The following is a 12,358-nucleotide window of genomic DNA, read 5'->3' as shown; positions in this document are numbered from 1 at the left end:
CATGTGTACACTCTTTTTAAGCAGAATATGTGTTTGTGCGTGCATGTGTGTGTGCGTTTGTGTGTGCTTGTATGTGTGTGTGCAGTGCATGTAGTATGTATTTGTGTGCGTATGTGCACTCTTTTTAAAAAGTGTGCACTTTTTAAACAGAACATGTGATTGTGTGTGTGTGTGTGTATGTGTGTATGCACGTGCAGTGCATTTAGTATGTATTTGTGTGTGTGTGTGTGTGTGTGTGTGTGTGTGTGTGTGTGCACTCTTTTTAAAAAGTGTGCACTTTTTAAACAGAACATGTGATTGTGTGTGTGTGTGTGTATGTGTGTATGCACGTGCAGTGCATTTAGTATGTATTTGTGTGTGTGTGTGTGTGTGTGTGTGTGTGTGTGTGTGTGCACTCTTTTTAAACAGACTGTGTGTGTGTGTGTGTGTGTGTGTGACCAGACAGACAGGACTGGGGGGCTGTAAAATTCATTTCTCCTTTCCTCTTTTTAAGTAATGAGATCGGCGAGCCAAGTGCCACGCTTTGTGGCGGGGGGCCTTTGTCAATAAGGAGGGCGGGAGGGAAAATGGGGCAATAAAATTCATTTCCTCATGCCCCAGTCTGTATTTTCTTAAGGAGAGGATAGCTTCTTGCGAACGGAGTGTGCCGTGGCAGAGGGAGGGCTGTTCATATGGAGAGAAGGAGGTGAGGTCAGGGGCTGTAAAATGTTCTCTCTCTCATTCCCCATAAGTCGTGAGGCAGAGGCCGGGGCAAAGGGGCAGCATGTGCCACTTTGAATGGTGGGCGGGGTAATTGCTATTAAGCAGAGTTTTAGCACCGCACACTTAACAGAGATGCCCTCCGAGGCACCTCGAGACCACACACACACGAATATATTTGTGTGTGTGTGTGTGTGTGTGTGTGTGTGTGTGTGTGTGTGTGTGTGTGTGTGTGTGCGTATGTGTGTGTTTACTGACTGTGTGTTTGTTGTTTAATCACATTGGCAGCTGATGAGTGCATGACGCACAAAACAAGCTTGTACTGTCATGCATTAAAGTTTTTTTTCCTACAGCTATATATATATATATATATATATATAATCTAGAGATTCAAGCAAATTCTTTAATAGACAGGACAAGCCTGTTTCATGCCATAAGCAATCATCAGCGTGAATATGGCACGACACAAGCTTGTCCTGTCTATTAAAGAATTTGCTTGAATCTCTAGATTATTTTGCTCCTTATTTGTTGCGCACTTTCCCTACTGTTGAGTGTTTCTTTTAATGAAGTTATACACACACACACACACACACACACACACACACACACACACACACACACACACACACACACACACGGGGCGGGCGGCACGGTGGTGCAGTGGTTAGTGCGGTCGCCTCACAGCAAGAAGGTCCTGGGTTCGAGCCCCGGGGTAGTCCAACCTTGGGGGGTCATCCTGTGTTCTCCTCTGTGTGGCGTTTGCATGTTCTCCCCGTGTCTGCGAGGGTCTCCTCTGCTGCTCCGGTTTCCTCCCACAGTCCAAAGACATGTAGGTCAGGTGAATCAGCTGTACTAAATTGTCCCTAGGTGTGAATCTGTGTGTGTGTGTGTGTGTGTGGGTCCTGTGATGGACTGGTGGTCTGTCCAGGGTGTCTCCCCGCCTGCTGCCCAGTGACTGCTGGGATAGGCTCCAGCATCCTCATGACCCAGAGCAGGATAAGGGGTTTGGATAATGGATGGATGGATATACACACACACACCCACATGGCATATATACACACACAGCAACGATACTCTTGCCATTTGCATTCACCACTGTTTCTCTACGATTTTTCAGACTTTGGCGCATCGACTCTTGTCTTCCATGCTCTTCTGTTTCAGCTGAAAACCAGGAAGCCATCCAGTCAATATCGTCTCTCTGCGTGTGCACCCGCACCTCTGCTCTGCACATTTTTCACACCGTCTCCTCTTGTATTTCAGCTGAAAAGCCCCAAAGCATCTCCAGTTATATAAGACTCTATCGATGCAAGTTGTTGGCTCCCCCATCATCAGCACAACGCGTAGCGAGAGAGAGAGAGAGAGAAGAAAGCATCTGCAGGGCCGGAGCGTTGCGTCAGTGTTTCTGCTCATCTGTCAGCACGAGTCAGCAGCAAAGCTAGCTTAGCCGCCGTGTGAACGTGAACGTAAAATATGCCCTCTTGTTAGTGCCGGTGTCACTCACTGTCAGTGTGACTGTCAGGTTGTGGCACTATTGTGGAGAATGCCGACTGCCGACTGTCTCCTCGCTCCCTCCAGGCTCCCTAAGGCCTATCAGTGTCAGGAGGGTCTTGGCACTTTGGACAGATTGTGGCTCTTCGGGGCTGGAGAGGTGCAGGCCCTGGCATTTCCGCCCTTTTTTTTTTGGGAGGTAATGAGTAAGCGTGGGGACTGTTCCAGCATCCTTGTGATTGACAGCCGTGAGCACATCCTGTCCTCTCTCTCAGATTCAGTTTTGTTGACTGTTCTCTGGGATCAGGTGTACCTATCCTGCAGCGCCATCCGAGGAAAGAAAGAAGAAAAAAAGCGCTTGGCTTTCCAAACACGGCGAGTCCTGTCATTATACTCAGTTCCCATCTACCTCTTGGAGAAAGGTGCTCAGCTGGCCCAGTGAGATTATTAGAGCCTTGTGGCGCTTTTCGCTTCAAGCCCCATCGTGCATGGGTAATGTGTGCAGGCTTGTTTACAGGGTGGTGTCACGTGACTTTCTCCTCTTACTTTGGTCTCTCCAGCCTTGTCCACGCTGCAGTGTTGTCACTGTGTGGAAATTGGTGTGAAATTGTAATTAAGTGGGCGGGCTATTCAAGCCTAAGCCCCAGTACATTTGCAAGTTGTTTTGTTTTGTTGTGTTGTGTCAGGAGAAAGCCGGGGTAAACACAGCCTCCGGGTGGTCCCCTTTCTCCGGGTTCAGTCTCCCTGGACACAAAGTTAAGTCTGCCGACCGGGGACGAGCTCTTTTCTTTTCCAAGGCAACCTGCGTTCCCGTTTCCCTCGTCTTTCTGTTCCGCTGCTAGCTTGTGGCTATACTGGAGTCTGTGGAGCTGCCCACATGCATACTGAAATACCGAAGGAGCTCTTGAGGAGTCTGCAAGCGTGCAGCCTGTTCATACTGTCCACCTCCCCCTCTTTGTTTACATTCAAGTCTCTCTCGCCCTCTCTCTTCTCTCTCTTTCTCTCTCCCTCTCTCTCTCTTCCCTCTCGCTCTCTCTCTTTCTCTCTCGGTCTCCTTTGCTCTATGCACATATATTTGAATGAAACTATTTTTTCTATCTAAGTTTTCATTCTCTTCCAGCTCTCTTTTTGCATATATTTGAATGATAAAAGCTCTTCCATGTGTTATTTGCTACCTTGCCTAGTTCTTATCTCTCTCTCTCTCCCTCTCTCTCCCTGCCTCGCTCTCTCTCTCTCTCTCTCTCTCTCTCTCTCTCTCTCTCTCTCTCTCTCTCTCTCTCTCTCTCTCTCTCTCTCTCTCTCTCTCTCTCTCTCTCTCTCTCTCTCTCTCTCTCTTCTTAACTCTATGGACACGTAAGAGAAAGAAAATGTTGCATTCTACTTTCCATTCCTCTCACCTGCCGTCTCTCCTCTATCTAGAGTCTCTCACTCTTTTTAGCTCTACACTGTTATTTTCATAAGCATTTGATTATACATGTGAAGTCAATACAACAAAGCTCTCTTGTGCAACACTTGCTACCACTTCCTTATTCTCCTCTCTGTCCACCTATCCGTCTGTCTGTCTGTGTGCCCATCTGTCTGTCTATCTGTGTGTGTGTCTGTCTATCTGTCTTTCTTCTCCTGGATCGCCACCTTGTTGTGGTGGAGAAGCTTGTGTGTATTAATGTCCCAACAGCTATGCCGTCCGGAGCTGGCTCCTGGTAGGGTCACCCAAGACGGCTTGGTCAAGGGCGAGGTTCCAGATGAAGCACGATCCAACAAAGACCTCAATGGCGGAACTGGCAGAAGATGTCTCCAGGGGAAGGTGGATGAAGGCTGCAACAGAGTGTGGTCCCCAATCATCTTGGTTCTCTATGTAATTGGACTCTGGCCACCCCCTGCCAAGGACCGTGTGGTGGCTGCTGGAGCATCAGCCACTCCACGTAAAAAGCTGTCACGCTCAGGCGTCCTCTCATTATGTGGCTCCAGGATCGGCCTCTATGCCCACCCGAGGACCCAGAGGGAGTACTGTCATGCTCAACCCCTGAGTAACTGCTGATGATGTCTGTCTGTCCACCTGTCTGTCTGTCCACCTGTCTGTCTGTAGATCATCTATCTATCTATCTATCTATCTATCTATCTATCTATCTATCTATCTATCTATCTATCTATCTATCTATCTATCTGTCTATCTGTCTATCTGTCTATCTGTCTGTCTGTGTGTCTGTCTGTCTGTCTGTCTGTACCTCCTTCTCCATAGTGTGTTCAGACAGCATTTTCATCTTTCTAGGTCTCCTCTTTGAAAATCTTTTCGTCTGATGTTTTCTCACCCTCTATCTGAGTCTCTGCCTCTCTCCATTTCTCTCCCACTCTGTAAATTTACTTTGGTAAATATACGGTCTATTTTCTGCGGATCACACTCTCTCACCTGCCCCCTCTGGTTCACATGGTCGGCCTCCCTCAGCCCCACGACTCCCCCACACCCCACCCTCTGCTTAAACATCGCTTTGCTTTCTTAAATCACTGCTGTGCATCTTTATAAAGCCCTGTCAGGCCCCACACCGGTCGCCCTCCCCCATCTCTCTCTCTCTCTCTCTCTCTCTCTCTCTCTCTCTCTCTCCTCTCTCTCTCTCTCTCCTCTCTCTCTCTCTCTCTCTCTCTCTCTCTCCCTCTCTCTCTCTCTCTCTCTCTGTCTCTCTGTCTCGCTCTCTCTCTCTCCTAATGTACTCAGAGTCCCTCGCACCCTCCTTTTTTGCTATTTCCCCGTTTTTGAATATTTCCCATTTTTCCAGCTTTTTTTTTTCTTCCAGTCCCCTCACTCGTTCTTCTCCTCTTTGTTTTCCTTTTTTTACATCGAGCAATTTAGTATAGCACATTTCTGTGTTTAAAAAGGTAGATAAAACATGAACAAGCATGCTTTCAGAAAAATAGAGCACGTTTTTTGCAGGAAAAAAAAAAGATCCAGACAGGCTGAACGTTGATGTATTGATTAAGACCCTGTGGGACTGGACACAGTGAGCTAACACTTTCTGTATACATTCCTTGCTTCCCTCAACTCTCTTACCCACCATCCAATCTCCCTCATGCAGAAGTCTCTCCACCTACTCTCTTTCTCTTGTTCCATCTTTCCATCTTTCAATCTTTCAGTAGATATCATAGTTTTGCTGTACTTCTCATATGTGTTTATTTTTTTTTTTTGTGCAGATCAACCCTCTGCGGTATATATTTTTAAAGCTTATTTCCTGTCTCTTCTCACACACCTCCTCACACTTCCTTTCATTCTTGGTATTACACATTTGTTATCTAACCATTGTGTTTTTTTTCTGCTCTGTCCTCCTCCTCATCTGCCTCCTTCTCTGCTGCTCTTTGTCTCTCAGCTTGGTTGGAGTAGTGTACGTGTGTGTGTGTGTGTGTGTGTGTGTGTGTGTGTGTGTGTGTGTGTGTGTGGGTGGGTGCTAGCATGTGAGTACATGTATCTGTCTGTTTGTGTGTTTCCATCTGTATCTGCTTTTGCGTGTGTGTGTGTGCGTGTGTGTGTGTGCGTGCGTGTGTGTGAGCTTGCATATAACTGCACAAATGTAAGTGTGCTTATGTGTACGTGTGTGCACGCATGTGCTTTGATGTCTAGTCACAGCGGATATTAGACTGGCGAGGTTGCTGACTGAGATGTGTCATCCTAATAAGCTTACCTGAGAGCACATCTCAGCCAGCTCACAGATCATTGGCCGCAGCCAAGCATAATTAACCATCATGTTGTTTACTCCGATAATTAACTGCCTGCTAAATAACAATGGGGGCATTTTAACGCCTCACTCTCGGTTAGCTGTTACGCTGTTCTCCGATTACTGTTGTTTTGCTTTAAAATCTCTCCATCTAATCATTAACAGCTTTGCGCCGTCTACTGCCCTCAGGAAAGCTCGGAGCGAACCGGTTTTCATGCAAGGGTGAGCAGAAGCACTGACACGAGAACAAGCCCGTCCTTCACAGCGGGCAGTGTGGTGGCAGACGTGCCATCTTTACTGAATCTCTGTTTCATAAGTGCACGCGGACCCGTACAATGCTAATTACAGGAAAGCACTTCACTCGCATTGTTCCCCGAGAAGGAACTCGTTTCAGAAACAGCTCCTGCAGAGGCGTTCAATTGAATGACTGCGGGGGGAGAGGGGGGGGCATCGCTGGGAGGCCGAGGTAATGAGACCGCCACTGGACCGAACACGGCAGGGCTGCCTCACCGTTCACACTACCTGTTTCCATTATTTAAATAACTGTTGTAGCATTGTATGGGGACGAGAGCACGGTGACAGTCTGTCATTAAGCCCTTCATTGGTATTCACAGGGAAGGAGGCATGTGGACCGGCCACTTCTCTCGTAACATTTGTGTTTGGACAGCATTGGAAGGGACGGTGTGCTGGCTTGTTTGAGAGGAGACAAGAGCCCACTGAAGGTGACTCACTGTGTATCTGTTAAATATAGCTGTATAAACTCCGATCCTCATTCCCAACCTTTGGATTCACCCGGCTGCGGACCAGGTCATCAGGAGTGAACTGGCACAGCCGAGAGGGGGATTAGATGTGGTCTGAGGCTGTTGGGGTATAGCTGAATAATGCAGTCACTCAGTCAGACTTTCAAACAGCCGTTTCCCGAAAACTGGACGCTCGGCTGTTGCTGTGCAGAAGGAGAAATTTTCTTTTAAGTTTAACGACACTTTTTTCCTTCGTCATCATCCGTCTATGCTGCCTGATACAATGAAATGAAAATGAGGAGTCGTTTATGGACAATCTTGTTTCTATACCATCCATCCATTATTCAAGCCGCTTATCCCCAACCAGGGTCACGGGGATGCTGGAGCGTATCCCAGCAGTCATTGGGAAGCAGGAGACTACCCTGGACAGGCCGCCAGTCCATCACCAGGGCCGACACACACACACACACACACACACACACACACCTAGGGACAATTTAGTACGGATGATTCACCTGACCTGCATGTCTTTGGACTGTGGGAGGGAACCGGAGCCCCCGGAGGAAACCCACGCAGACACGGGGAGAACATGCAAACTCCACCAGAGGATGATCCGGAATGACCCCCAAGGTTGCCTACCCCCAGGGCTCGAAACCAGACCTTCTTGCTGTGAGGCGACCCGTGCTAACCACTGCACCACCGTGCCGTCTAAAGGACCTGGGACAGCCTGGGGTTTGAACCCAGGACCTTCTTGCTGTAAGGCAACAGTACTAACCACTGGGCCACCATCATGGTGGTGTTTCTATACCTACACTGAATATTTATTTCTCAAACTATTTTCCTTTGTCTCATTTTCATACCAGAGATTAGATCAAATCCTGTTGTTTGTAAGTTAAAGCAAGTTAATTTGGTCGTGTCTGTGTTCGAATGTCTGTGTGTGCGCACTTGTGTTTGTGTGTGTGTGCGCAATGCATGTGTGTGTATGTTTGTGTGTATGTGAGTGTTTGTGCGTGTCGTGTTGTGTGTGTGTGTGTGCTCATCCATGCTGGTGTGCAGGTGTTCATGCTTGCATCCATTTCTGGAAAAAAAGCCTTAGTCAACCCGCAGTCATGTTCCAGCTCATAATTTAAGTTGCTCATTTACTGCTACAGGCGATGTGATATAAAAGAGCTACTCATTTTATCCCCCGATAATGATTCGACATCAAACGGTGTGGTGAAAGCTTTTCCAGCGCAATTTTTTTCATGTCAGCGTGAATTGCAATTACATTGACAGTTTTCTCACCCTGCTGTCTTCCAGCTGAGAAAAAGAAAAAAGGCTCGAGAACAAATTGGACTCTGGAAAAAAAAAGTGCATCAAGTGGGATGAGGACTACTCATGAATACAAAGCACATGATTTAGGGTGACCTGTTTGAGTTGGGACCCGCACACCATCACCATCTAGTTACACTTGTTGGAGGAAAACGTTACACACAGATGTCTCATTTTGTACATACTGCTATGCTGTTCGGTGTGGAATATTTCTGTTTCAGCAGATACACCGGTCTCAGAGGAGGCTTCTCAACTTAATCTTTCCCTGTATTCCTGTACTAAGTCTACACTGTGTTATCACTGCACACAGGATTATATAACACATACAAGTATTATGACGTGGTCATCTGAGTTGATTGCCTCCAAGGCTCTGCATGGAATCAATCCCGGATCAGATAATATCTACAAAAAAAAAACAACAGCAATTGATTTTTTTTAAACTATTAAGACCACCGGTATGGTGGTAAGATGCCTTTTTCTATTATCAGGTCACGGAGTGTAATGATTAAGTGTTACCTTCTTGTTACATCAGGAGCTTATGCAGTATCCAGCACACCCGGTCTGCCTCGCTCCCATTTTCTTTTCTTGGCCTTGTTAAGGAGGCACCATATCGCCTCAGTGTTATTATCCGCATCCGTGGAGCTCACCCGCATCTGGAAATCAAGCCAAATCCTCCCAGCCGTTAAAGCAACTAACCGATTACCGCTCTTCATCTGGACTGGCTGTCCCAGATGGTGAGCAACCAATCCAGATGAGGAGCGGTAATCGGTTAGTTGCCCCCTCTGTTTGTATCTACCTGGTATTGTAGTTGGTCGGTGCGATACCTTTGTAAGCCATATGCTGCTGAGCAGGCGCGGCAAATAAACTGTCGCGTCAAGCAGAAACAGGCCTGCAAAGCCCTTGTGGTGTCATGGTTCATTTGGCTGAGAAAGATGCCCGCGGCCCAGATCATTCGCGTCGCTGAAACAGAAAATGAGCATTGGGTTTTACAGTGTGGCTGCGGTGAGGGGTTGGGTGGGTGTTATGTCTTCACTTTATCCATTTAAAGATACAATCGGTAGTTTGTTTGGGTATCGGAATCTTGGGCGCATTTCAAATACAACCCAAAGGCCTTGTAGATGGAAGTAATGGGGTCATTTTGACTGCTCTCGTTGAAAAAACAGGTTCACATAGCACTGAGTTTGCAAACGTTGCTAAGGTTGAAATTTTACAGCTTCAGGACTGATCATATGGGGGGGGGGGCAACAACAACTATTTATTCCAAGGAATCATGGTGAGTCCATCACTGTGCCATAAGTGCGCTATACATCCATAGGCAGTGTATGAGTCTAAAATTCCCCTGTCTCCCAGCACAGGTAAACTCAGTTAAAGTCAACAACATGAACAAAATACACCTCCTACAACCACAGATATGAGCTCAGTTAAAGTCACCTTTGATAATAACAAAGGCAACGTCTAAACACACTAATACTGTGCTGTTACTGACACGTTTGGGTGAGTCCATCGACTGCAGTGAGAAATGAAACATTGGCAGCAGCGACTTCTGCCTAGGGGCCCGCTGACCCCTTGGACCACCCTGGGCCTGTGTCCGGTAGGCCCATTCCACGTTTGAGTCCATTATTGCACCATTTCGAGCGTAACTTAAACAATGAGAATAATCTATGAAACGAAAAATTCAATTTCATACAGCGAAAACAATCACCATATGAATTATTTCCGGTTTACAAAAAAACGAACAAAACATTTCTATCACATCATGTAAAATGGGCGGAAACCAACGCACGTCAAAGGAAGACGTGCTCTTATTAAGACGTGTTCCTGGAAACGATGTGCTGATTTGTGTGGCATAACTAGGCGTCATATGGAGTCGAGTTGAATACATGTACAGGGATCGTTTGAGCACTACGGGGGGGGGGAGGGGGGTGGTGAAACCCCGTCAGAAAATCTTTCGGACGGCCTCTTCATTGGTTTCCTACGGGAGAGTGGGCGGGGCAGGGAGTTGTGGGCGTTTCACAAAACTGATCCGCGCGCAGCTCTGCGCTTCATTCACTACCGCGCGTTGACCTACGCTGTGCACGCGGCGCGTCCCTGCGAGAGACTGGTTCGCGTTTGTTTGTCCGTCGCTGCTGAACGCAAAAGAAACATCCGTGCTTGCATTTCCGCCGTGCACGGACGTATTACGCCTTTTTTGTGGTTGTTGTTGTTTGGTATTACACACAGTCTACCTGATTTGTGTTGTTTTTTTTTTGTTTTGTTTTGGTTTTTTTTTCCTGCACGCGTCCGCTGCTCCTCTCCGCCATGGATTTGGTTTGGATTGTGTACGTGGTGTTGAACGTCAGCGCCTGGTTTGCGTCTGCGGAGCGGCACAGCGTCTACTGGAACAGCACCAACCCGAAGTAAGTCCTGATATTGCTCCCTACCAGACACTTGCCATCCTAAATGCAGTTGCGCAAGAACTTCAGTCGTCGTATTTCTCAGTGCTGATCAAGCTGCTGCAACTCTTCTTCTTTTCTTTTTTTTATTTTTTACATGCATTTAAAGTATTGAGAGCATGCATGTTCAGCTAGCGTGTTAAATTGACTGATGCAAGCAATTGGCCGCCGTTGTTATGTTAATACGAGTCCCCCCCCCCGCCCGCCCGCCCGCTCCCCGCCACTCTGGCTCTGCAACTTTGAGGGGGAGTTGCACCCTATTCTTACACTGTTTACATGCAGCTCCTCACCAAACCTGGTCAGGTTTATACCTGTGCTGCAGGATTACTTGCATATGCTTATGTCGTCTACATTTTAGCAGATTGAGCCAGCTAGTTTAAACAAGGCATTTCATTCTACTGTGGAGGACAGATGACTCACTGAAGATGGTTGTTGGTAGTAGAGGTTGAACTTGTGTGTATATATGGCTCGTGACTTTTAACTTAGCCCTCACTATCTCCAGATACAGGGCGTGATATAGCCCGTCTCATATATGTGTATCATATACATATACTGCATGTTTAAAGTCAAAGGCCTTACAGGCAGATGTTTTGCAGTGGTGCTCAATTGAGTTTTTTAGGTGCACAACAAAGAAATTAAGGGGCATGATCTGTGGAAAATATCTGAAAATGCTTCCCCATTTTTCAAAATGTCAAAGTGCACATGCACATATTCTGTTAAGATGTAGGCATGCTTGCTATCAAAAACAGCTTGAAGCATCATCAAAATAACCACCAGTCGTCTGTGTCCTTCTGCTGTGATGTGCCAGCTGAACTGATGAATTGTCTGATGCAAACTAAGTTTATAGTGTCGCAAGAAGGGAATGTTTTTGTGTTGATCTTAACATTTCGAGTCACAATGGCAGCGTTGAAATAACTGTTGCGACCTGCACACCGTCTGAAAGTATGTCCCCCTACCCTTTGTGTGGAGTGGGAGTCGACTCTGTCCCCTAAATCAAGAGATATCGCACGGGGTCGACAGGTCTGTCAGGGAGACATCGGGGTGCTCATATTTCAGCTGGTAAGAGGAGTCGTAATGGTATATGACAGAGACAGAGGAGGTAACTTGAGGCCTGCCCAGTAGGTCACGCTGTGGGAGAGAGATGGATTGCTCGGGGAGCAGAAATTGGAGCTCAAATTGTTGGGGTTAGGGGCCATTCACAATAAGTGGGGGGTCAATGAGAGTTATGGCTGATGATGGCTTGGGTATGTGGGGAGCAGGGTGAGGTTCACCCACCACACAAGCGCTTGCATATGTGCATGTACCCACGGAAACACGCGCACATGCGCGCGCGCGCACACACTGATGATCACAACCACCTACACACACGCTGACAAGCACAAACATGGTCTCTTGGCAGACACTTACTCAATTACAAACCAACACACACACCCAATAACACAAACTGACGGCGTCTCAATCAATCACTGTTAGACATACGCACTCTCACTGGTGAGCCGACGCAAGCCCGGGCCTGACTGCAGGGGCTGCGACATCCACGGCACCTCTCTCCAGTCTGGCGTGGGGGACGTTTTCCCATCGAGATGCCCCTCGCAGCGAGACGGCAGCGTCCCCTCCTCTAGGAAAGCCATATGCCAGCGCCGCATCTGTCATTATCATCTCTCTATTAATACAACACAGTAGAGTGAAGTTGGCCCAGATGTGGAGCCGTCTTGTTGCGTCACAGCAGAGGCACAACAGTGATCATTCCTGTAAATATATTGGTAATCCTTCCACTTGCTGTTTTTACCACCCCCCCCCCCCCCCGACAGTTAATCCTGCTTTTCACGGAAATAACATAACGTCAAATGGGAACTTTCTTTCAATTTGTTCTCGTGGTTTCATCGTTTCCCGTTCGACCGATCATTCTTTTGTGTTGGTGTTGACTTCATCTTTTCCCTTAGTGTGTGTGTGTGTGTGTGGGGGGGGGTTGGCTCTCATCAATCAC

General features: G+C 47.4%; 1 protein-coding gene across 2 annotated transcripts in view; it reads left to right on the top strand.

The window, feature by feature from the left end:
• Positions 1 to 9,979: 9,979 nt before the first annotated feature.
• Positions 9,980 to 12,358, top strand: part of efna1a (ephrin-A1a) — a 20,167-nt gene continuing 17,788 nt past the window's right edge. Inside the window, exon 1 of one of the 2 annotated variants that reach the window (XM_056298144.1) lies at positions 9,980 to 10,335. In XM_056298144.1, the coding sequence (XP_056154119.1) occupies positions 10,238 to 10,335 (98 nt within the window). In that variant the 5' untranslated portion in view covers positions 9,980 to 10,237. The remainder of the gene's footprint in view (positions 10,336 to 12,358) is intronic. The other variant, XM_056298143.1, reaches the window with a different exon arrangement.

This window comes from Lampris incognitus, chromosome 18 (genome assembly GCF_029633865.1).
Source record: "Lampris incognitus isolate fLamInc1 chromosome 18, fLamInc1.hap2, whole genome shotgun sequence".
Taxonomy (NCBI): Eukaryota; Metazoa; Chordata; class Actinopteri; order Lampriformes; family Lampridae; genus Lampris; species Lampris incognitus.
Note: the sequence above shows the minus strand (reverse complement) of the source record. Positions and strands in the feature narration are given on the sequence as shown.